Here is a 25948-nt window from a genome sequence, read left to right as displayed (position 1 = left end):
GAGTAGATTTGGCCACTTGAAGGTCTACGCATGTGTAGGTGGAGAGGTCTCCTGACTTTGAGAATAAAATATGTGGTCTCTTATCTTCTATCTGGGCAGAGTCCAGTGTCCTCTCTCAATTGTCCTGTTATTCCCATCTGGAGTATGGTCCACAGGGAATGAACTCAAACTGTTTGCCCTGAGGGCCCATCTATCTCCAGCCTCAACACAACTTTTGTTGAACCTAAGTTCATGTGCCTGATGTACAGTGAGGCCAAACAAATTGAAATGTTGGAGTTTGGAGCAGAGAAAGGTTTATTTTAAGGGCCAAACAAGGAGAATGGACAGTTCATGCTCAAAAGACCCTAACTCTGTGATGGTCTTCAAGGAAGAGTTTTTAAAGGCAAATTTTGTTGGGGAGGGCTATGGGGTGTGTGACTTTCTTCTGATGGTTGGTGGTGAGGTAACAGGATGGTATTTCAGGAATCTCAACCATCAGCCTTCTGGTTCCAACCAGTCTGGGGTCTACGTGATTGTGCTCAGCCTGAAGTCACCATCCTCCACTTGGATAGCTCCTTAGTTCCTATAGAAGAACTCAAAGATATGTATCAGATTATTAGGTTTATCCCTTAAGGAGGAACTAGGACTCTGCACTATTGTTTCTTGACTGCTTTTCCTTTGTTTCTGCATTCCCTCACTTCTAATTAGTAACTGTTTGAATCTGCCTTTTGGAACTCAGGGAAGGTCTGGGAGGCTGAAGCCTTTTTCCTACAAACAAGAAATGGGGAAAATGGAAAGGCTTTTGTACCCAGGAGGGCCTTGAATGGTCCTGCTCTGTTTCAATCCCCCCTTTTCTTTGCTACTCCTTAATCTTGAGGTGAACAAGTACAGGACAAGAAAGGGAGTAAAGTTTTGGATAGAGAGCTTAGACATAAACTTGGCAGAGAAACTCAGTTTTAGGGGGCTCAGTTTCATAACTTCAAAGAACAAATCTAGGACAGGAGCTCAGGCCTCTGGCCCCTTCCCCACTCTCCACAGCCTCACTACACTGCAGGGCTAATGTGAGCCTGGATGGGTCACACAGGGAGGCTGTTCCCTGTCCTTCACAGAGGCTGCACCTTCTTTTTAAGTCAGCCATCACTTATTTAGCATTTCCACGCACTGGGCATTGTGCTAAGAGAGATTATTCCCTCCCTCTCTTCCTCTCTCTCTTCCTTCCCAGGAACATTTACTGAGCTTGAAAGCTAAGCCAGGCACTCGCTACCCTGTGCTAGGGGTTGAAGGACAAGAATTTACTGTTCATCTAGAAAGACAGACATGCAGAAAGAAGCTATGATACCGTGGGGCATGTGTCACAGGAAAGAGAGGTACCACAGCCATGAGAGCCTGGGAGTGATGCCTCATACCCGTAAGACCTTGTAGCAAAAAGGAACGGCTGAAAGGAGAGTCCCTCATCTCCCTAGGCTATTCTCAGGTGCCTGAAGGCATCTCAGACACAGCAATGTCTTTGTCTGTCTTCACAGCAGTTTCTGGCCCACCTGATGCCCAGTCCCATGGTCTTCCCTGGGCAGAGTTTTTGAGCAGGAGTTGATCTCAGGTGGCCTCAACCTGCATCAGCTTGAAGCAGGATTTCAGTTCCCTGGCCAGAGTTTGAAGTCAGGTCACAGCAGTGAGAGCACCGAACCTTAGCCACTAGACCATGAAGGCCAGTGGCCAGTGATAAGACCCTGGCCCATGGCTTTGTAGAAATGAATTTCCACATAGAGACGGAAAGTAGTGAAACAAGTGAAGTGTTTATTAGGAGAAAAAAGAGTAAGCGTAGATAGACACATGGGTGGACTCAGAGAGAGAGACGCACCCTCGTGGTAGTTTGAATCACTTATATGGGGCATTTCTTCTGGGTTTCCTTTGGCCTATCATCTTGCTTTGCCTGGCTCTTCCCACCAGGGAAGTCCAGAAGAGATGTTATTAACTACATTTAGAGCTTCACAGTCTGTAAAATATGAAGCTGTCTAGGACTTCCCTAGTGGCACAGTGGTTAAGGATCTGCCTGCCAACTTCTGCCAATGCAGGGGACACAGGTTCAAGCCCTGGTCCGGGAAGATCCCACATGCTGCGGAGCAACTAAGCCCGTGCACCACAACTACTGAGCCTGCACTCTAGACCCCATGAGCCACAACTACTGAAGCCCGGACACCTAGAGCCTGTGCTCCACAACAAGAGAAGCCACCGGATTGAGAAACACGTGCACCGCAACGAAGAGTATCTCCCGCTCACAGCAACTAGAGAAAGCCTGCACGCAGCAACAAAGACCCAGTGCAGCCACAAATAAATAAATTAAATACAAATAAATTATTTTAAAAAACTGCTTAAAGAAGCTGTCTAAAATAAAATCATTTCAGGAGCCCGATAGTGACATATATCAGACAATGCCTCACTGTCACACAGATGGACAGACTCCTAACCACCTTCTCTCCTCTCTTACAGGTAAGACAGAAAGCAGAGATGCTTTTTACTTTGCTGGGATGTTTCGCATCACCAACATTGAGTTTCTTCCTGAATACCGACAGAAGGAGTCCAGGGAATTTCTATCAGTGGCCCGGACCGTGCAACAAGTGGTGAGGTGATGGGGGGATCTTGAAAGGCTGGGGAAGGTGAGGTCAGGGGGTAAGGGATGAGGGGTTGGAGTTACAGTGTCACAGGTGAGCAGGGTGGATGAAGGAAGAACTCAGGGAAACATGGGATTTAGCTCATCTTGGTTGTAAGATAAAATTGTTTATTTGATAGAATTGCTTTTTTTTTTTTTTCTCCTGAAAGTAAAAAGAAATGGCTCTCTGAGCTTCAGTTTTTCTTATCTCTAAAATAAAAGAATCGGATCAGGTGATATTTAAAATGCCTTCCAGTACAGAAATTACATGCATACTGATTAAATCTGTGATCCATACAGATTTATTTCAACCTTGATGAACTGGCATCTCTTCACTTAAAAAAAAAAAAAAAAAACTTCCCTATTGTAGAACTGATAAGTATTTATTGTAAAAATTTATAAAATTTACAAAAGTACTTTAAAAATATAATCTCCTTTAACATCGTCTCCAGAGATAGAGCCCCTTTTGATTCAGGACCACGTAGACACAGGACATAGGGCAATATTGGAGTATTAGTAGATATTCAGTTTTATAATCTGACTTTTTCCTCTTAACATAAGATTGCATGTCTCTATGCAAGTTCATATTCTTTAAAAAGCATAAGCTTTGATAACTTCAAGTTGGCAAGTCCCTTTTTATTGGATATTTAAGTTGTTTCCAATTTTTGCTATTAACAGATAACACTATAACAAAACTGCCATGTAAATTGTTTGTATCTCTGATTACTTCCTTAGCTGATTTCCTAAAAGTATAATTGGTCACACAGAAGAATATTTATCACGGCTCTTGGTACCTATTACCAATAGAAAGCTTCTGCCAGTTTGCATCTGCGCAGTAATGGAGAGGGTGGCCTAGCAGTGGCGACTCTCCTGCAGTGACAGGCGCTCTGCGGTGTAAAATGAAGAAGGGCTGAGAGAGAGAGAGCAAGCAAAGACGGTAGCAGGCATAGTGGCTTTTGTTGATTGAAGGCCTCCTATATACTGGGTAAAGTGTAAAACCCTTTACCATTTCAATATATCAATTATCCCTCAAATTAGCCCAAGGAGATGGACATTCTTTTAAAATCTCTTTACCATTTTTTCCAATCCCAGGCAGTATTCTTCCTTCAACACCCAAAGCCATTCCTCTCTGCTGCTGAAGTTATCCTTCAAAAATAACATTTCTCCTTTGGCTTAAGGACACAATACTGATTCTTAAGAATAGCCAGATAAAATACTGATTCTTAAGAAGAGCAGGCAAGCACTTTTCTAAATCTGTCCCCTGATTGTCCCAGTCTCATTCCTTACCACTTTCTCCCAACAGAAACCTTGTGATCTAAGGCAGTCATTACTTGTGTTATGAATAATCATTGCATTTACATGTCTGGCAGCCCTGGTTTCTGCTGCTATTCACTCAGGACATAAAGCCATCTGTCCAATTTCTATGGAGTGAAATTCCACCTGTCATTCATGACCCATCAAAAAGCCTCCTTCTCTGTGAAATCCTCCCCGGCCTCCTGCAGAGTCAATGCTGGCTTTGTGTAGACCCCATTTGTATAGTTAGTATTGCACTCAATGCATTTTATTATAGTTATTTAACATCCCACCCAAAGAGGTAGGCATTTTGATCACCACTTTACAGATTAAAAAAGAGAGAGACAGAAAGAGAAAAACAAATACCGTACGCTAACACATACATATGGAATCTAAGGAAAAAAGAAAAAAAATGTCATGAATAACCTAGGGGTAAGACAGGCATAAAGACACAGACCTACTAGAGAATGGACTTGAGGATATGGGGAGGGGGAAGGGTAAGCTGTGACAAAGTGAGAGAATGGCATGAACATATATACACTACCAAACGTAAAATAGATAGCCAGTGGGAAGCAGCCGCATAGCACAGGGAGATCAGCTTGGTGCTTTGTGACCACCTAGAGGGGTGGGATAGGGAGGGTGGGAGGGAGGGAGACGCATGAGGGAAGAGATATGGGAACATATGTATATGTATAGCTGATTCACTTTGTTATAAAGCAGAAACTAGCATACCATTGTAAAGCAATTATACTCCAATAAAGATGTTAAAAATAAAAGAGAGAGAGAGAGAGAGAAAGAAAAAAAGAAGCTCAGCAGGCCTTGGTAATGTGTTCTGTGTTGCACAGTGAATTTAAACTCCATGGCCCATTTTTTTCCACAATACTATATTATTTCTAAGGTTTTTCGTTTTTTGTTTTTTTTTCCTGGGCAATTAATTAGGTGATTTTGCTATTATGTAAAAAGGGGACTACAGGAGAAGATTTGGCAGAAGAAATTGGTTTTAGAAATGCTAAGTAAGGGCAAACAGTCAATTGACTGAAATAGCTCTCTTTTGAAATCCATTTATGGTGTTTTAAAAGATCTGGGTGTGTCCCTGGAAACGAGAGTTCTGCAGTGGGATGTGGAAGTTGGACTGTGGGCACCACGCGCCCTCTAGCGGCTAATATACATTTTCCGTGGCGTGCATTGGTAGAAAAGAGATTGGGCAGAATACCTTGTAAATACGCTTAAAGGAGTTTCGCTTATTCATTGTGGAGAAAATTAACTTTTGGAGTAGGCAGAATGCAGCAGTTAAGCTTGGTTAGGGTGTCTAAAGACAGCAATAAATGAATAAAGGTAGCTGGTTAATCTTCACAGAGAGCAGAATGACAGTAAGTAACCCTGATACAGGAAGTAAGAATTTATTTGAATTCAAGGAATAATGTCTGGGTTTGGCCTTAGAGGCCTTTAGTTTGAGCCTTGCTTTTCACCTTGCTAACTGTCAGAGCTTGGACCTACGGGACACTGGGTATCATGAGAGGAAGCCAATTTGAAAGACTTCAGACATCTTGGTTCTTCTTTTGCAGGTAAACCTGGTTTATACAACATCTGCCTTCTCCAAATTTTACCAGCAGTCAGTAGTTGCAGATGTCAGGTAATGAATGTCCCTTGCTTTGGCACTTTCTATGTTCACTGCTGTAATACCTCAAAAGGCTGTGGAAGGGCTGAAAGAGCGCCATTCTCAAGTAACCACTTGGGGGCAGTTGTGGGTTAATACCCTTCTAGCACAATAGCACCCCAACTCTTTTTTTACCCCTTTTATTTGTGTATTTTAAAGACTTTATGTATGTATGTATGTATGCATCTATTTTTGGCTGCGTTGGGTCTTTGTTGCTGCGCGCGGGCTTTCTCTAGTTGCGGTGAGCAGGGGCTACTCTTCATTGTGGTGCACAGGCTTCTCTTGTTGCGGAGCACCAGCTCTAGGTGCGTGGGCTTCAGTAGTTGTGGCACACGAGACTCAGAAGTTGTGGCTCGGGGGCTCTAGAGCTCCGGCTCATTAGTTGTGGAGCATCGGCTTAGTTGCTCCGTGGCATGTGGGATCTTCCTGGACCAGGACTCGAACCCGTGTGCCCTGCATTGGCAGGCGGATTCTTAACCACTGCGCCACCAGGGAAACCTGCAGCTGAACTCTTTGTCATGCTATCATGCTGAGTTTTTTTTCTTCATTTACCAAAGCCTGCCCTCTTTCCAGAACTGGGATCCTAGGCCTTTGTATTAATGCCACTGGGCAAAATGACCATAAACACGTCCACTATATTGGGTGAGGGCAAACAGAAAACACAGACCAGTCAGTGTCTCGCAAAATATGTTCAGTAAAAAACTGGTCACTAGAGATCTTCTGAGCAAAGAAGGATCCCATGGTCAAATAATTTTTAGGAAACTTTGTGTGCCTTGTACTGTATCCCATCTCCCCCCACCCCTGATATATCTGCAGAGATTCACAATCCGTTTGGGCAGATTAAAGGCACTGAGAAGTCTTGGAGTAAAGCAATTTGTTTCCTCTCCTTCACCTTCCATTTCCCAAATTATGTGCTATAGAACACTATCTTATGTTTTTTTCATAAAATATGACAATATTTGTGCAGGTAGGAGCTCCTACTCCAGGGTCAGATTTAAAACCAAATTAGGCTTGATTCCTGACTTGCTACTCAGTAGCTGTGTGATTTTGAGTTGTAGATGCCCTTAATTTCCTCATCTGTAAAACTGGAAGCATAACAGGACCTTCCTCAAAAGATTAAACGGGATAAAGCAGATTTAGCACTGTGTCTGGACATGGTGAGGTATCAAACATTCTAACTGTTATTATTTGTAATAGCAGTGAATACTGATTGACATCCATAGAAATAGTATATTCTCCATGGAGATGCAAAATATACTAACAGTTCCAGATTTGAACACATACCATGATGCTTTCCTTTCCAAATTCCCATGATAGGAGTCAATGGCTTCCTAAAGAAGGAAGTTAGTTGAAAGATGAACTTGAAAGATGTTGAAAGATGTGTCAGTTGAAAGATGTGTCCATTGGCCTCACCTTGAATTTATCACTTGGGTCACTGGCTCCTTATGAAAGTCTACTTCCTAAGAGGTATCCCTGGACTTCTTTCTCTTTTCACTACAGCAGTAACAACAAAGGTGGCCTCCTTGTTCACTTTTGGCTTGTGTTTGTCATGCCACATGCCAAGGGCCATATCTTCTGTGAGGACTGTGTGGCTGCCATCTTGAAGGACTCCATCCAGACAAGCATCATAAACCGGACCTCCGTGGGGAGCCTGCAGGGTCTGGCTGTGGACATGGACTCTGTGGTACTAAATGGTGATTGTTGGGTAATTCTCCTTCAAGCACTCCTTCCTGCAGCACTCTTGATACTGTCGTTGTCGTAGTCAGTGTTGCCGTGAAGTACAGTCTTCCCTCTATATCCACGGACTTCGCATTCGTGGATTCAGCCAACCATGGATAGAAAACATTTGGAAAAAAAATTCTAGAAAGTTCCAAAAAGCAAAACTTGAATTTGCCACAGGCTGGCAACTATTTACACAGCATTGACACTGTATTAGGTATTAGAAGTAATCTAGAGATGATTTAAAGTATACAGGAGGATGTGCATAGGTTTTATGCAAACACTATGCCATTTTACATAAGGGATTTGAGCATTCATGAATTTTGGTATCCTTGGGTGTCTTGGATCCAATCCCCTGTGGATACTGAGGAATGACTGTATTCTTCTCCACAATCCCAGTGGAACAGGATTAGCTGAAGACATTGGAGCTACATTGATAAAAGAAGTTGCTAAATGTTATATACAGTGATTAGACAATAGAATTGGGGTCAGAATACACATGAAAATGAATTTCTTAAAGGGTACCCTTTTCTATATTTAATTTGGCTTCATGCATCTTCAAAGTAAGGCTCCAAGGGATAAGGTCCTGGAGAAGGAAAATTTTGCTGAGGTTTACCTTCCTTGTTTCTTCCCTTGTTCAGACAGAACTGCATCTGTGTTCTATAGTGTGCCCCAATGCTCTAAAATGGCCTGCCCAAAACACAGAATGCAAATTCCATCATTTGTCTTGACAGTAAAGTGGTTTAATTATTGTCTAACCCAAAATTTATGCAGTTTTCTATTTTGATTTAAATTATATATATATATGTTAGGCATATAGTAGGTTGATAAGTATTTGTAATAAGTAATGAATCAATAAAAAAATCTCTAGTGGAAAATTCTGTACCACATATACTACTTCAGATATAGAACCAATTATTACCATGTTTAGTTGCTTTTTTAACTTCAAAAAATGTTTAAAAGTTGTTACAACAGATGATTTCAAGCACAAAAGTAAAGAGAATTGTTTAATGAACTCTTACACACTTTACTCAGCTTCAACAACTATCAACTCATAGCTGTCCTATTTGATGTCTAAATACCTAAACAACCTCTCTTTTACCCTCTCAGGATTATTTTAAAGCAAATCCCAGATATGTTGGATTGCTTTTAAAGGACAAGATATTTTTACTAAGCAAAATTCTAACAAAATGAAATGCTGGGACTGATAGTGTTTTTTCTATGTGCTTTTTCAATGCAGCTGGGCTTCGGTCAGATTACTCTTCAACCATAGGATCTGGTAAATTATGTCTGTGGTTTCTCCCCTGCCCTCCAACCTCCCCATCCCCAACTGCCTCCAAATCAGTATCCTTTTTGGCTGTAGTTTTCCTGTTCACATGATGGTGTTTGTTAATGTTCTTTCCGTTGCAAGCGACAGATATAGTATATTCAAACTAGCTTAAGCACAAAAGAAACGTGATTGCCTCATATAACTGGGACATACGTGGAATATGCTGGCTGCAGGCATGGTTGGGTCCAGGTTCTAAGATAAAATATTGTCAGGACTCTGCATTTTTGTTTTCTTCTGCTGAGACTTCATCAAGTGGGTTCTTCCAATGTGGTGGCATAAATGGCCACCAGCAGATCCAAGCTTATGATTTATCAGTTTAGCTACCATGGTGGAAAAAAATCTCGCCTGTATTTTGAGAAGTCCTTGGGCTGAGTTTCATTGTCTCAAATTGACTGACGTGCCCACTCCTGAAACAGCTGCTTTGGCTCTGATTGGTCAGTCTGGGTCGTGTGCTCACTTCTGGACCTAGGGTGAGTTTAACCCCAACCAAGCCACATGGACAGGGTAGGTGTAGTTTCTCAAAGTAAAATCTAGGTGCTGTTATCAGAAGAGATGAGAGTGATTCCAGGCTGGCAAAGACAGCAGATATTCTCCATGTGAGCTCTTTTGCTCTTTACTCTTCTATAAAGATTTCTAGAAAAATCATTCGTAAAACAAAACAAAGCAAAATAAAGTGCTGTCTCCACAGACAAAGGCTGCTCTCAGTACTTCTACGCAGATCACCTGTCTCTCCGCTACCCTCTGGAGATTTCGGCAACCTCAGGGAGGCTGATGTGCCACTTCAAGCTGGTGGCCATAGTGGGCCACCTGATCCGTCTCTCAATAGAGTCCGTCCAGATTGAAGCCGACAACTGTGTCACCGACTCCCTGACCATTTACGACTCCCTCATGCCAATCCGGAGCACCATCTTGTATAGGTATTATGCAGGCACTCTGGTTGGCAAGTGAAAAGGATTTTTACAATGTCTTATGCAGGCACTCTGGTTGGCAAGTGAAAAGAATTTTTACAATGTCTCTCTTTTGCAGTATCTGGCTTGCCCTTGGATTTTTTTAAACCATTTTTGTATATACTCATGAGGTCAAAGATTGACCCGTGCCCTGTTTAGTGCCCCCTGTATTAGCCAGAGCCTGTCAGACACAGTGTTTGCTTTTCACTTGTAGCATACAACAGTCAAAATCATTGGGAACTTCAGTCAATAGTTTTGATACATATTTCACATTTTTTTGGGTTTAATTTTACTTTCATTGCAATCACAGTGAAGGCTACTGTTTCAATAGAATGTGAGAATGAATATTCTATTATAATTGCATAGCATTAGTAAAACAATTTATTTTCCTTATAAAGATAACACAATGTTTATTGTGAAAATGAGGTCAATCAGAGAAAACAATGTCAATTATCTTACATTCCCATTACCCAGAATAAATGTCTGTTATATTTTTGCATACATTCTTTCATTCATACATGTACATAATTACACACACGTATACATATACATATCCTAGTACTTCTTACTCACTAGTAGACATCTTTTTATGAGTGCTTAATATTTTGGTAACCTAGTAATGTCAGTTAGGCTTTATTAAGAATTTGCTATTTTTACTCGTTGTGCTGAAGGGCATATGAATTATCTTATCATTTTAAATGGTGTTTATGTATGTATATAATAGTATTTTATGTAAGTATTATTTATTTATATTTTGATGGTGAGTGAACATGTTAAAAATTCAAACAGTGTCTAAAGACTTGTAGTGAAAAGTAAGTTTGTCACTGACGCTCACCCCTCAATCACTGTTTTTGGTTTCTTTTCACTATTCCCAGACATATTTAGTTATTATCTCATTTAATCCTCACCACAATGCTATGAGGAGTATACTGTTATTATTACTACCATTTCAGAGTTGGGAAACCGGCATTTATGAAGAACTAGTTACTTCATTGCCCAGTTAAATGATAGAGCTGAGTTTTGAACCCAGTTTTCCCTGGTGAAGAGCTCATGACTTTAGCTATTAAATACCCTGCCTGTATACCTTGTTTGCTCTCAAGGAGTGTCCAGTGACAGCCATCCAAGAGAATTCTTCATTAGTCACTGGACAAAAATTTCTGCAACTATATCAGCTCCGCTCCATCTGTAGTGCCTTCTGACCGCTAACTGATGAAGACCTGGCTGGTAGAGTCTGATTCACAGGAACTGTGTGGATGGCCCAAGAAATGTGTGAAATTAGTGGTGGATGGAGGTCCGATCCTCAATATATTATTTATGTGCTTTTGTTTTGTTATCTGGTTTCAGAATTTGTGAACCCACAAGAACATTAATGTCATTTGTTTCGACAAATAATCTCATGTTGGTGATATTTAAGTCTCCTCAGATACCAAGGCTATCAGGAATCCGGGCATATTTCGAGGTCATTCCAGAACAAGGTAAGCTTCCCCAATTGAAAAAAAGTCATGAGAAATACTTATTATGATAGATACACCAGTCTTATCTCTCCCAAGGCAGTGTTGTAATACTAGTTGCATTAGTCAGGACCCTGAGTCAGGTTCAAAGAGGGAGATGGTATTAGTTATTCTAACAGAGAACTTAATGTAAAGAACTGTTAACTCAGTACAGAGGTGTTAACTGGGTAACTCAAAAGGCAAAAAAACAGAAACAAAAAAACAAAACACAAAAAAACTGTAAGGTATCATGGATGTAACACATGTAGGAAGCAACTAGCACTGTAGATCTAGAGGAACAAAGGAAAGGAATTGGAACGATTACAATTTAGGGCTTGGAGGAGGGGGAGGTGGTCTGTGTAATGGAACTCAGACCTATGCCCAGCTGGTGTTGGTGTCTATAAATTCGGAGGCAGGTGTTCATGAACCTGGGACCCAGACCTTTGAGGAGAGGATGCCAGACAGCTGAGCTGGCATCTTTTAGGGAGACACAATAAAGCGGAAGTTGGTAAAACTGCTAACAGATTCAACTCTGTTACAGGAAGGAAGAGTAGCTGCAAGGGTGAAGCAGCATTGCTGGGGTGACACTCTCTGGAATAAGAAACAGAGTGAAGTCTTATTCTTCCCTCTCCAGCCTTCTAGTCTCCCTTTAGCACCCCGTACTGGCAGAGCATATCAGGTAGTGAAGGACAGAAGTGGTTTGTATAGTCCAGCCCAGCCTTGCAGAACAGAGTAGAGAGGGGTGGGTTTGGAGCTGAGGGACAATAGCTCAGTAACTAGCACATTCTTTCATGAATTCTCACTTATAGTAATGCACATAAGTGCCATCCTAGAAAGTGCTCATGATGCAAAACCCAGAGGTTTTTTTTTTTTTTTTTTTCCGGTACGCGGGCCTCTCACTGCTGTAGATTCTCCCGTTGCGGAGCACAGGCTGCGGACGCGCAGGCTCAGCAGCCATGGCTCACGGGCCCAGCCGCTCCGCGGCATGTGGGATCTTCCCGGACCGGGGCACGAACCCGTGTCCCCTGCATCAGCAGGAGGACTCTCAACCACTGCGCCACCAGGGAAGCCCAAAACCCAGAGGTTTTAATGGGTTTTTCTAGTGAGCAAAAAGTGACCTCCTCTTTTTGACTTGGGTTGACAAAGTCAAACAAAACAAAATGAAAAGAGCCTTCACTGAAACTCTAATGTTTTTGTAATATTTGTTGCCTTGGAAACTGGTCAGATCTTACAGGTCATGTCTTGGTAACTTCTTTATGAGCATCAACAAAGCTAAAGGGGTCAGAATGGGAGATGGGGGTGAGGAGGGAAGAGAATTGGGCTTAAGTAGATAGTGAGGGCTACAGGTTCATCACTATTTTAGGGCAGTGGCTCATTTTGATAGGTTTTTCTGTGTCAAATTATTACAAAACAAAATGTAAAATGGATTTATTGAACTAGATATTTGAGATAGTGTTAGGTTGAAAATTACCTGTAACTCCAAAGGTTAAAAATAGAATTATAACAGAAATATTATAGTGGAATTTGTCTATCCACCCAACAAATATTTACTGAGCATCTGTTGTATGCCAGCAATGACTGTAGGTGTTAGGGAAGTAGTAAACAAAATAGAAAGAAAATCAGTGCTCTTGGGCTGAAGGATGACCATAACAGTAAAAATAGACATGTAGATTGTCTTATTTAAATAGTATAACACATTATGAAAACTGGATATCTCTTGAACAACAAATACACACTAATTTGAACAAAATTAACTCAGAAGCTTTAAAAATATATATTTACAGTGCTGCATGTCAAAATATACATACAGTGTTAATATGTTAATTATATCTCAATAAAACTAGAAGAAAAAATATATTTAAACCATGTTTTTTAAAGAAAGGAATAGCCTCCTATAGATCTGTAACCAAAATAAATGATTTGAAATAGCCAGGAGATGGAAGCAACCTAAGTGCCCATCATCGGATGAATGGATAAAGAAGATGTGGCACATATATACAATGGAATATTACTCAGCCATAAAAAGAAACGAAATTGAGTTTTTTGTAGTGAGGTGGATGGACCTAGAGTCTGTCATACAGAGTGAAGTAAGTCAGAAAGAGAAAGACAAATACCATATGCTAACACATATATATGGAATCTAAGAAAAAAATGTCATGTAGAACCTAGGGGTAAGACAGGAATAAAGACACAGACCCACTAGAGAATGGACTTGGGATATGGAGAGGGGGAAGGGTGAGCTGTGACAAAGCATGGACATATATACACTACCAAACGTAAAATAGATAGCTAGTGGGAAGCAGCCGCATAGCACAGGGAGATAAGCTCCGTGCTTTGTGACCACCGAGGGGGGTGGGATAGGGAGGGTGGGAGGGAGAGAGATGCAAGAGGGAAGAGATATGGGAACATATGTATATGTATAACTGATTCACTTTGTTATAAAGCAGAAACGAACACACCATTGTAAAGCAATTATACTTCAATAAAGATGTAAAAAAAAAGATTTGAAAACAAGTATAGACTGTGAACAGTATATTAGGTATACATCCATAGGGTACTATTTTTTTTAAATAGCTTAATTTCAAAAATATATAAGCTTATTGACCAAGAAAATGTGCATTTGTAGTTAAAGAAATGTATGCTGTCTATTTCCCATAATCTCACAACTGCAAATCATTGTGTGTTACTGGATATTTTTTTCAGAATGTGAAAACACAGTGTTGGTCAAAGAAATCACTGGCTTTGAAGGGAAAATTTCAAGTCCATATTACCCAAGCTACTACCCTCCAAAATGCAAGTGTACCTGGAAATTTCAGGTAGCCTAGTTTTAACAGTATCTTAGAAAACTATTGCTATCCTATTTTTAGTAGCTATTTATTTTTGAATTTAATTATACTTATTTTTTAAATTACAAAAAGAATGTCAGTTAATTTTATAATATTTAAACCTAATTAAAATATATTATCTAGAACATGAAGATTTGTTGTAATTTCAAGCCGCTGCTCACAATTAACTGCTTTTTGCAGACTGGGGCTTATTTGTCCAGTTTCTTACTTTGTATTAAAAAGAGCAAAGACATTGTTATAGGATCAAACAGTTTATTTTATTATGGTACAGCTCATTTATTAATTTTTAATTACTTCATCAGCATTATAATGAGAATAATAAAGAAATAATAAATTAAATTAGGCAATATATATTTCAGCTTTATAAGCAAATCGGAGTGTAAATTTATATGCAGTACATATGTCTCCCTCTGGCGCTAGACAGGTAGTCCCTGGTTTGTTTTTCAAAATCTCAGTGTCTAACCTATTTTTCTTTCTCCAGCTGTTATATTAATGTGGAGGGAGGTCGCCTTTGCTCTTTAATCATATACATATGAAATCATTTTTGTGGGGCATAGCAGTTAGATGTAAGTGACAAGCAGTATCTAGTTTGTATTCATTCAACATATTATTATTAAATGCCTGCTCCGTGTCAAGCAGTATTCTGAACACTGGGATGCATGAGATCAAAGAAATAAACAAGTAAAATACATACAGTGTGTTCCATGATAGTACAGTGCTATGGAGAATACAGCAGGGGAGGGGCTCTGTAGCTAAGTTGGGTGGGGGGTGGTGTGAAAGGTAGGAAGTCTGGGATTTGTTGTCTCAAGTAGGATGGTCAGGGAAAGCCTCACTGACAAGGGGACATTTGCATAGAAACTTGAGACACGATGGAACTAACCAGGTACGTGCTGAGGGTAAGAGTGTCCCCGGCAAAGGGAAGAGCTGAGGCAAAGGTCCCGAGGAGGCAGGAGTGCTTGCTGCATGTAGGGTTCGTGCACAGTCCTAACAGTTAAATATTGAAATGTTTTTATTACACCCAAATCTCTACCTACTAGTAGGCATCCTTAAATTATTTTTTTATCATTATCCCAAATATTTAAAATATAATTAAGACATAAAGGTTCTAGATTCTTGCTCACTGCCCAATTCTTGGTGCCTTAGAGCAGCAAAAGCTCAGAGCCTCAGGTGACTAGCAAGTCTGAAGGTGGGGAGAGGGGTAGATGGAAAGAGAAGGAAAGAAGCGCTGGGGAAAGAGGAGGGAAAGACATCAAACCTCTGCCTCTTCAACTCTCCAATAAGCAGAGTTATCTTCTTTATAATATCTAGAACAGGAAAGAGCCCATTCCCAGAAGCTCCATCAAGTGTTTGAAAGTCCTTTGAGATAAAACAAATGTTGATCCCATGGTAACTCACAAGATTTAAAAGGAAAATCCCTAAACGTTGCTGTGATTAAGTTTTAGTCAGAGCACAAACAAAAATATCAGATCACTTTCTGTTTCACTGGGTCAAGGGTTAGAAATGCTGAACAATAGGAAATCTTTATAAGGAAAAGAGCATGGGGGTGGGGGATGGGAAAGGGGATACAGGAAACATTGCCGACAGACTTGTGCGATGACATCATTCCCCAGAGGTCAAGGTTGGTTGTTCTCAGTGAGGAGGTTAAATAAAGCTGTTGCTTTCTTGGAAGACTTTGAGCAGCCACTGATAGCTGTGTGACAGCACGTTTCTTTTTATTTTTTTTGAATTTTTGAATGTTATTTAATTTATTTTTTTATAGAGCAGGTTCTTATTTGTCATCCATTTTATACACATCAGTGTATACATGTCCATCCCAATCGCCCAATTCATCACACCACCACCCACACCCCCCGCCGCTTTCCCCGCTTGGTGTCCATACAATTGTTCTCTATATCTGTGTCTCTATTTCTGCCCTGCAAACTGGTTCACCTGTACCATTTTTCTAGGTTCCCCATATATGCATTAATATACAATATTTGTTTTTCTCTTTCTGACTTACTTCACTCTGTATGATTGTCTCTAGATTCATCCACACCTCTACAAATGACCCAATTTCATTCCTTTTTGTGGCTGAATAATATTCCATTGTATATGTACCACATCTTCTTTATCCATTCGTCTGTCATTGGGCATTTAGGTTGCTTCCATGACCTGGCTATTATAAGTAGTGCTGCTATGAACATTGGGGTGCATGTGTCTTTCTGAATTATGGTTTTCTCTGGGTATATGCCCTGTAGTGGGATTGCTGGGTCATATGGTAATTCTATTTTTAGTTTTTTAAGAAACCTCCATACTGTTCTCCATAGTGGCTATATCAATTTATATTCCCACCAACAGTGCAAGAGGGTTCCCTTTTCTCCACACCCTCTCCAGCATTTGTTGTTTTTTTCTTTTTTTTTTATTCAAACAGAAAGTCACAAAAATTATAATCATCCCCATCAGTTCACTCAGTCCCAGGTAATTAATTTTTTTTCATCTTGATCTTTTTTTAGCACTTTTATGAATTCATCAGTTTTCCATTAGAGTTCTCAAAATGCTTATTCATTCAGTTCAGCAGTATAGTCAGTTACCAGAAACCTGTACTTGTCAGAGATTTTTCCATGAATTCCTTGAAGCTGAAACCCTTTTAGAGGAACATTTTTGCAAAAGCATCAGAGTATACCCAGAACTGTCTGTAAATGACGAAATACTTAAAAATGACCACAGATAAAGATTTGATGAAAGTTCATAATAATGCAATTGACAAGGAAATTTAGTTACTTCTGAGATATACATTTTAAAGTAATAACTAGAATTATAACTTATAACATTATACCAGAACATATAAGATTTTTAGAAATTTCATGTAATATCTGAAACATTTATATTAACATATTTCTATACAAATAACCCAAAGAAAGATTAGTATTAGTTGTTTTGTTTTTTTTATACTGCAGGTTCTTATTAGTCATCAATTTTATACACATTAGTGTATACATGTCAATCCCAATTGCCCAATTCAGCACACCACCAACCCCACCCCACTGCGGTTTTCCCCCCTTTGTGTCCATAGGTTTGTTCTCTACATCTGTGTCTCAACTTCTGCCCTGCAAACTGGTTCATCTGTACCATTTTTCTAGGTTCTACATACATGTGTTAATATACGATATTTGTTTTTCTCTTTCTGACTTACTTCACTCTGTATGACAGTCTCTAGATCCGTCCATGTCTCAACAAATGACTCTATTTCGTTCCTTTTAATGGCTGAGTAACATTCCATTGTATATATGTACCACATCTTCTTTATCCATTTGGCTGTTGATGGGCATTTAGGTTGCTTCCATGACCTGGCTATTGTAAAGAGTGCTGCAATGAACATTGGGGTGCATGTGTCTTTTTGAATTATGGTTTTCTCTGGGTATATGCCCAGTAGTGGGATTGCTGGATCATATGGTAATTCTATTTTTAGTTTTTTAAGGAACCTCCATACTGTTCTCCATAGTGGCTGTATCAATTTACATTCCCACCAACAGTGCAAGAGGGTTCCCTTTTCTCCACACCCTCTCCAGGATTTGTTGTTTGTAGATTTTCTGATGATGCCCATTCTAACTGGTGTAAGGTGATACCTCATTGTAGTTTTCATTTGCATTTCTCAAATAATTAGTGATGTTGAGCAGCTTTTCATGTGCTTTTTGGCCATCTATATGTCTTCTTTGCAGAAATGTCTGTTTAGGTTTTCTGCCTATTTTTGGATAGGGTTGTTTGTTTCTTTAATATTGAGCTGCATGAGCTGTTTATATATTTTGGTGATTAATCCTTTGTCCATTGATTCGTTTGCAAATATTTTCTCCCATTATGAGGGTTGTCTTTTCATCTTGTTTATGGTTTCCTTTGCTATGCAAAAGCTTTTAAGTTTCATTAGGTACCACTTGTTTTTTTTGCGTTACGTGGACCTCTCACTGCTGTGGCCTCTCCCGTTGCAGAGCACAGGCTCCGGACACGCAGGCCCAGCGGCCATGGCCCACAGGCCCAGCCGCTCCACGGCATGTGGGATCCTCCCGGACCGGGGCACAAACCCGCGTCCCCTGCATCAGCAGGCGGACTCTCAACCATTGCGCCACCAGGGAAGCCCTATTTTTGTTTTTATTTCCATTACTCTAGGAGGTGGATCAAAAAGAGTTATGATCAAAAATCATAAATCAAAAATATTTATGTCAAAGACTGTTCTTCCTATGTTTTCCTCTAAGAGTTTTATAGTGTCCGGTCTTACAGTTAGGTCTTTAATCCATTTTGAGTTTATTTTTGTGTATGGTGTTAGGGAGTGTTCTCATTTCATTCTTTTACATGTAGCTGTCCAGGTTTCCCAACACCATTTATTGAAGAGACTGTCTTTTCTCCATTGTATATCTTTGCCTCCTTTGTCATAGATTAGTTGACCATAGGTGTGTGGGTTTATCTCTGGGCTTTCTATCTTGTTCCGTTGATCTATGTTTCTGTTTGTGTGCCAGTACCATATTGTCTTGATTACTGTAGCTTTGTAGCATAGTCTGAAGTCAGGGAGTCTGATTCCTCCAGCTCTGTTTATTTCCCTCAAGACAGCTTTGGCTATTCAGGGTCTTTTGTGTCTCGATACAAATTTTAAGATGATTTGTTCTAGTTCCGTAAAAAATGCCATTGGTAATTTGATAGGTATTGCATTGAATCTATAGATTGCTTTGGGTAGTATAGTCATTTTCACAGTATTGATCCTTCCAATCCAAGAACATGGTATATCTCTCCATCTGTTGGTATCATCTTTAATTTCTTTCATCAGTGTCATAGTTTCTGCATACAGGCCTTTTGTCTCCCTAGGTAAGTTTATTCCTAGGTATTTTATTCTTTTTGTTGCAGTGGTAAATGGGAGTGTTTCCTTAATTTCTCTTTCATATTTTTCATCATTAGTGTATAGGAATGCAAGAGATTTCTGTACATTAATTTTGTGCGTTGATCTCTGTGCATTAATTTTGCAACTTTACCAAATTAATTGATTAGCTCTAGTAGTTCTCTGGTGGCATTTTTAGGATTCTCTACGTATAGTATCATGTCATCTGCAAAGAGTGACAGTTTTACTTCTTCTTTTCCAATTTGTATCTCTTTCATTTCTTTTTCTTCTCTGATTGTCATGGCTAGGACTTCCAGAACTATGTTGAATAATAGTGGTGAGAGTGGACATCCTTGTCTTGTTCCTGATCTTAGAGGAAATGCTTTCCGTTTTTCACCATTGAGAATGATGTTTGCTGTGGCTTTGTCATATATGGCCTCTATTATGTTGAGGTAGTTTCCCTCTATGCCCACTTTCTGGAGAGTTTCTATCATAAATGGGTGTTGAATTTTGTCAAAAGCTTTTTCTGCATCTATTGAGATGATCATATCATTTTTATTCCTTAATTTGTTAATGTGGTGTGTCACATCGATTGATTTGCATATATTGAAGAATCCTTGCATCCCTGGGATAAATCCCACTTGATCATGGTGTATGATCCTTTTAATGTGTTGTTGGATTCTGTTTGGTAGTATTTTGTTGAGGATTTTTGCATCCATATTCATCAGTGATATTCGTCTGTAATTTTTTTTTTTTTTGTAGTATCTTTGTTTTTGGTATCAGGGTGATGGTGGCCTCATAGAATGAGTTTGGGAGTGTTCCTTCCTCTGCAATTTTTGGGAAGAGTTTGAGAAGGATGGGTGTTAGCTCTTCTCTAAATCTCTGATAGAATTCACCTATGAAGGCATCTGGTCCTGGACTTTTGTTTGATGGAAGATTTTTAATCACAGTTTCAATTTCATTACTTGTGATTGGTCTGTTCATATTTTCTATTTCTTCCTGCTTCAGTCTTGGAAGGTTATACCTCTCTAAGAATTTGTCCATTTCTTCCAGGTTGTCCATTTTACTGGCATAGAGTTGCTTGCCATAGTCTCTTAGAGTGCTCTGTATTTCTGCAATGTCTGTTGTAACTTCTCCTTTTTCATTTCTAATTTTATTGATTTCAGTCCTCTCCCTCTTTTTCTTGATGAGTCTGGCTAACGATTTACAAATATTTTTTATCTTCTCAAAGAACCAGCTTTTAGTTTTATTGATCTTTGCTCTTGGTTTCTTTGTTTCTATTTCATTTATTTCTGCTCTGATCTTTATGATTTCTCTCCTTCTGCTAACTTTGGGTTTTGTTTGTTCTTCTTTCTGTAGTTCCTTTACGTGTAAGGTGAGATTGTTTATTTGAGATTTTTCTTGTTTCTTGAGGTAGGCTTGTATAGCTATAAACTGCCCTCTTAGAACTGAGTTTTCTGCATCCCATAGGTTTTGGATCATCGTGTTTTCATTGTAATTTGTCTCTATGTATTTTTTTAATATAATCTTTGATTTCTTCTGTGATCTCTTGGTTATTTAGTAATGTATTGTTTAGCATCCGTGTGTTTGTGTTTTTTACTTTTATTTCCCTGTAATTCATTTCTAATCTCATAGCATTGTGGTCAGAAAAGATGCTTGATATGATTTCAATTTTCATAAATTTACTGAGGCTTTATTTGTGGCCCAAGATGTGATCTATCCTGGAGAGTCTTCCATACGCACTTGAGAAGAAAGTGTAATCTGCTGTTTTTGGATGGAATGTCCTATAAATATCAATTAAATCTATCTGGTCTATTGTGTTATTTAAAGCTTGTGTTTCCTTATTTATTTTCATTTTGAATGATCTGTCCATTGGTCTAAGTGAGGTGTTAAAGTTCCCCTAATATTATTGTGTTCCTGTCAATTTCCTCTTTTATAGCTGTTTACAGTTGCCTGTGTGTTGATGTGCTCCTATGTTGTGTGCATATATATTTATAATTGTTATATCTTCTTCTTGGATTGATCCATTGATCATTATGTAGTGTCTTTCCTTGTCTCTTGTAACATTCTTTATTTTAAAGTCTATTTTATATGATATGTTTATTGCTACTCCAGCTTTCTTTTGATTTCTATTTGCATGGAATATCTTTTTCCATCCCCTCACTTTCAGTCTGTATGTGTCCCTAGATCTGAAGTGGGTCTCTTGTAGACAGCATATATATGGGTGTTGTTTTTGTATCCATTCCGCAAGCCTGTGTCTTTTGGTTGGAGCATTTAATCCATTCACGTTTAAGGTAATTATTGATATGTATGTTCCTATGACCATTTTCTTAATTGTTTTAGGTTTGGTTTTGTAGGTCCTTTTTTTCTCTTGTGCTTCCCACTTAGAGAAGTTCCTTTAGTATTTGTTGTAGAGTTAATTTTGTGGTGCTGAATTCTCTTAGCTTTTGCTTGTCTGTAAAGCTTTTGATTTCTCCATTGAATCTGAATGAGATCCTTCCTGGGTAGAGTAATCTTGGTTGTAAGTTCTTCCCTTTCATCTCTTTAAGTATATCATGCCACTCCCTTCTGGCTTGTATAGTTTCTGCTGAGAAATCAGCTGTTAACCTTATGGCAGTTCCCTTGTATATTATTTGTCATTTTTCCCTTGCTGCTTTAAATAATTTTTCTTTGTCTTTAATTTTTGCCAGTTTGATTACTATGTGCATCAGTGTGTTTCTCCTTGGGTTTATCCTGTATGGGACTCTCTGCACTTCCTGGACTTGGGTGGCTATTTCCTTTCCCTTGTTAGGGAAGTTTTCTTCTATAATCTCTTCAAATATTTTCTCGGGTCCTTTCTCTCTCTCTTCTCCTTCTGTAACCCCTATAATGCGAATGTTGTTGTGTTCAATGTTGTCCCAGAGGTCGCTTAGGGTGTCTTCATTTCTTTTCATTCTTTTTTCTTTATTCTGTTCTCCAGCAGTGAATTTCACCATTCTGTCTTCCAGGTCACTTATCCATTCTTCTGCCTCCATTATTCTGCTATTGATTCCTTCTAGTGTAGTTTTCATTTAAGTTATTGTATTGTTCATCTCTGTTTGTTCTTTAATTTTTCTAGATCTTTGTTAAACATTTCTTGCATCTTCTCAATCTTTGCCTCCATTCTTTTTCCGAGGTCCTGGATCATCTTCACTATCATTATTCTGATTTCTTTTTCTGGAAGGTTGCCTATCTCCACTTCATTTAGTTGTTTTTCTGGGGTTTTATCTTGTTCCTTCATCTCTTACATAACCCTCTGCCTTTTCATCTTGTCTGTCTTTCTGTGAATGTGGTTTTTGTTCCACAGGCTGCAGGATTGTAGTTCTTCTTGCTTCTGCTATCTGCCCTCTGGTGGATGAGGCTGTCTAAGAGGCTTGTGCAAGCTTCCTGATCAGAGGGCCTAGTGGTGGGTAGAGCTGGCTGTTGCTCTGGTGGGCAGAGCTCAGTAAAACTTTAATCCACTTGTCTGCTGATGGGTTGGGCTGGGTTCCCTCCCTGTTGGTTCTTTGGCCTGAGGTGACCCAACACTGGAGCCTACCTGGGCTCTTTGGTTGGGCTAATGGTGGACTCTGGGAGGTCTCACCCCAAGGAGTCCTTCCCAGAACTTCTGCTGCCAGTGTCCTATTCCCCGCAGTGTGCCACAGCCACCCCTCTCTTCTGCAGGAGACTCTCCAACACTAGCAGGTAGGTCTGGTTCTGTCTCCTATGGGGTCACTGCTCCTTCCCCTAGCTCCCAGTGTGCAGACTACTTTGTGTGTGCCCTCCACGAGTAGAGTCTCTGTTTCTCCCAGTCTCCTGTCAAAGTCCTGCAATGAAATCCCGCTAACCTTCAAAGTCTGATTCTCTAGGAATTCCTCCTCCCCCAGGTTGGGAAGCCTGACATGACACTCAGAACCTTCACTCCAATGGGTGGACTTCTGTGGTTCTCCATTTTGTGAGTCACCCACCCAGCAGTTATGGGATATGATTTTACTGTGATTGCGCCCCTCCTACTGTCTCATTGTGGCTTCTGCTTTGTCTTTAAAGATCATGTTTCTCAATGGAAATCATGTAAAAAATAATTTGTGACCTGTAAAATATCTTTGCATTTAATAAAAATGACGAAGAACTGCATGACCTAAGTAACAAAAATATTGACTCAAGTCATGATAAAACCTTTTCTGCACAAGAGTTAATTTTATCATCCTCAATCCTTCTTAGTGACTGGTTTGATTTCCAAATCTACTGAAGAACAATCAATTCCCTTCTCAAACTCACTTCTAGCTGAGTTTTTAAGGTCTTATTTATCTGAGAAGGATTAACTCTTGCTCCAACTTAAAGCTCATCTGATTCTTCTCCCAAGCTCTCCTGTCTGTTCAGCAAATGTTTGTTGAATGTCTGCTGCATGTCAGTCACTGTACAGGGATGCCTAGTAGCAAGGTTACCAAAGTCCTTCTCTCACAGAGCTAACAGACTACAGGGCAGGAAGGAGATATTAAATCAATAAAACCAAAAAAGGACTTTGTGGTTATAATATATTGTCTACATTTGTTTAGTACTTCAGTGTTTTCAGCACACATAATTTTATTTGCTCTTCAAAGCATACCTCTGATGTAGGAGCAATATTCTGGTCGTTTTATAGATAAGGAAACAGAAATGGGGACAAAGCATTTGCCAAAGGCCACTCCAATAGTAAGTGACCCATGTAGGATTAAAAGGGATCATGCCCCCTCCATAAATAAATTCAACAGCCTCTCCTTTTCTGGGCTCCTAAAGATGTTCAGCTTCCCTATCTGTCATAACATTCACTTATCTGAACATTCATCTCCCTCTCTCTTCCTTCTTTTTGTTTTCCAAATAATCAGTTTTGTTTTAGAGTCTTAGAAGAAAAAGTAAAGCAGTCCCTTGAGTTGTTTTATCACAGATGTCATCAGCCCAGCACCACCCAGTTAGATCCACCAGACATAAGCAGGGATCACTGTGGGCCATGCAAGTTCACCTTCTCATATCACACAGGAAATAGATGGGATTCCCTAGAAGGGAGCCTCTCTTCCATGCTTCTGTGGCAAGTATATTTGCCAAAGAATTTTCCAGTGCTCATCTGAGGTGGGTTCTTGTGTTGTGTGTACACGTGTACACAACCACTGGCAAGTTAGGGGTGACCAAAAGTAAGGTATGTCCTGCATTTTGTTACCACCACTGACTAGAGAGATATTTAAATACAGCAGGTCCAGATCAGAAGAATTCCTCTCCTTACTTGGTTAAAGCTCCCAAAACAAAGGTACAGCATTGGGCAGTGGAAACAGAGAGTACAGAACATAGAGGGAAATAGCGTACTTAGTAGTTTCACGTTTCTCGTTCATTTGTTGAAATAGCTTGCAATACTTTGTGAAACTGCACCTCATCCATCCATTTATCAAGGATGGTAATATCAGTAGAGTCTCTTGGCCAATCTGAGCACAAAAGTAGAATAGTGTATGATTCTGTGTCAGCGGAATCAGTGTGCAAGGGGACATATTTCCTTTCACTGTGGAGAGGCTTTTTGCGTGGGGTGCATATAAATCCATTTTGTTTCAGCGCTCTGGAACTCAGTGAAAATGCCCAAGCAAGCTTCTTGGTGGAGGATTGCATTGGAATATATTCTCATGCTATAAAATTTAATTGATTCCTTAAATATACTTACTATCTTTCCGTTCACATCTTTTTTTCTTTTTTTTTTAATGTGAAGAAATAACCAAATGACAAGAGTGAAAAAAGTGTGATATGTGTTCTCATGAGCCTGTGAGTCTTATGGTGAATGAAAGACAATCCTGTTCCTCTGGGGTTCCAGACATGGGTTTCCAGGCAGTGCTGAGAAAAGGGAGGCCTTCAGAGAAATGCAGGACTGGTTTGAGTTTCTGGTCTGTGTTGGGAAATTTGCTTGTCTTTGGTTAGTCTAGGTTTCTTCTTCTATAAGATGGGAATCATACTACCTGCCTAAACCATGTTGTTATGTTTAAATCGGTCATAAAGTGCCCAATCCATTTCCTCTCAAAGGTAGACTAAGGCGGGAGAGGAGCTATATTTAAACACAAGTTAGAAGGAAGCACACCATACAGCAAAGAAACTATAACATATAATATGGTGACATAACTGAAAAACCAAATGTCTGTCAGAGCAATAAAAGTCAATGGACAAAACTCATCTGTTAAAGGGATAAGACAGTAGGATTGAATTGCAGAGTATTACCTAAAACTTAACTGTATGTTGTTTTTAAAAGACAAAATGAATTTAAAAAGTGATTTAGTAAAGTTGAAAATAAAAGGATGGGCAATATCATACTAGGCGGATGTAAACAATCAGAAAGCAAGGATCACAACCTTAATGCCAGACAATGCTGGAATTACGGCATTCAGTGGGAAAAGGAAGGCAATCTGCAGTGATAAAGAGGGCGATCCACATGACGATCTAATTACTACAATTATTTATGCACCAGAGGATACAGCGTTAATACTCGCAAAACCTACATGAAGTGCAAAGAGAAATGGAGAGTGCTTCAATAAGAGATTTTCCTTTCTCTTGGTTCATGACAGAGACAGTGGGGGACAATAAATAAGGCTAGGAAGAGTATTAAATCATACAAATAATGAGTTTGGTAATATATATAAACAGAAATTACCCTTTTAAAAAAATGACCTTGGGGCCTTCATAAATTTGATCCCAACAAAATTGTTTGTAAATTAAAAAATTAAAAACTATACTGCAATAAATAATCTGTTATCTAACTCAGATAGAATTTAAAACCTTGAAAATAGGGAAGCCAAAATTCTGCTCCCTGGAAATGTAAGCACTCTCTCTTAAATAATTCCTGGGCTAAAGTGAAAATTAAAACAAAAATTATGGCATATCAGATGTGATGTATGTGCATGTCATACAATGCCACAACAAGGCCAGTTGCATTGTGTGTGTGTATGTGTGAGTGTGTGTGTGTGTATGCGCTCACTTGTGCACGTACCACATAAGTAGCTGCTTCCCTTGTTTGATCTCTTCAGAGAAGATGTAGGGATGACTCAGAAACTTCTGAAATACCAAGGTTTAATATGAAGAGGATGTTGATTCATTCCTCCTTTATCTAAAGAATCAGAATAGTGCCTTAAATAAACTGTCATTATTGTCATCTAAGGAGGAAAGTGTGTAAACTTGCTAACAAGTGGGTGTTTTCAA

General features: G+C 39.5%; 1 protein-coding gene across 2 annotated transcripts in view; it reads left to right on the top strand.

Moving 5' to 3' along the window:
- TMPRSS7 (transmembrane serine protease 7) overlaps positions 1-25948 on the top strand; it is a 49331-nt gene that overhangs the window by 5783 nt on the left and 17600 nt on the right. Inside the window, exons 3-9 of one of the 2 annotated variants that reach the window (XM_065876337.1) lie at positions 2467-2597; positions 5485-5552; positions 7077-7270; positions 8536-8574; positions 9314-9542; positions 10917-11047; positions 13766-13878. In XM_065876337.1, the coding sequence (XP_065732409.1) occupies positions 2467-2597; positions 5485-5552; positions 7077-7270; positions 8536-8574; positions 9314-9542; positions 10917-11047; positions 13766-13878 (905 nt within the window). Of the gene's footprint in view, positions 1-2466; positions 2598-5484; positions 5553-7076; positions 7271-8535; positions 8575-9313; positions 9543-10916; positions 11048-13765; positions 13879-25948 lie in introns of those variants that run through there. The other variant, XM_065876339.1, reaches the window with a different exon arrangement.

This window comes from Phocoena phocoena, chromosome 4 (assembly GCF_963924675.1).
Source record: "Phocoena phocoena chromosome 4, mPhoPho1.1, whole genome shotgun sequence".
Classification (NCBI taxonomy): Eukaryota; Metazoa; Chordata; class Mammalia; order Artiodactyla; family Phocoenidae; genus Phocoena; species Phocoena phocoena.
This window is presented reverse-complemented; position numbering and strand designations above follow the sequence as displayed.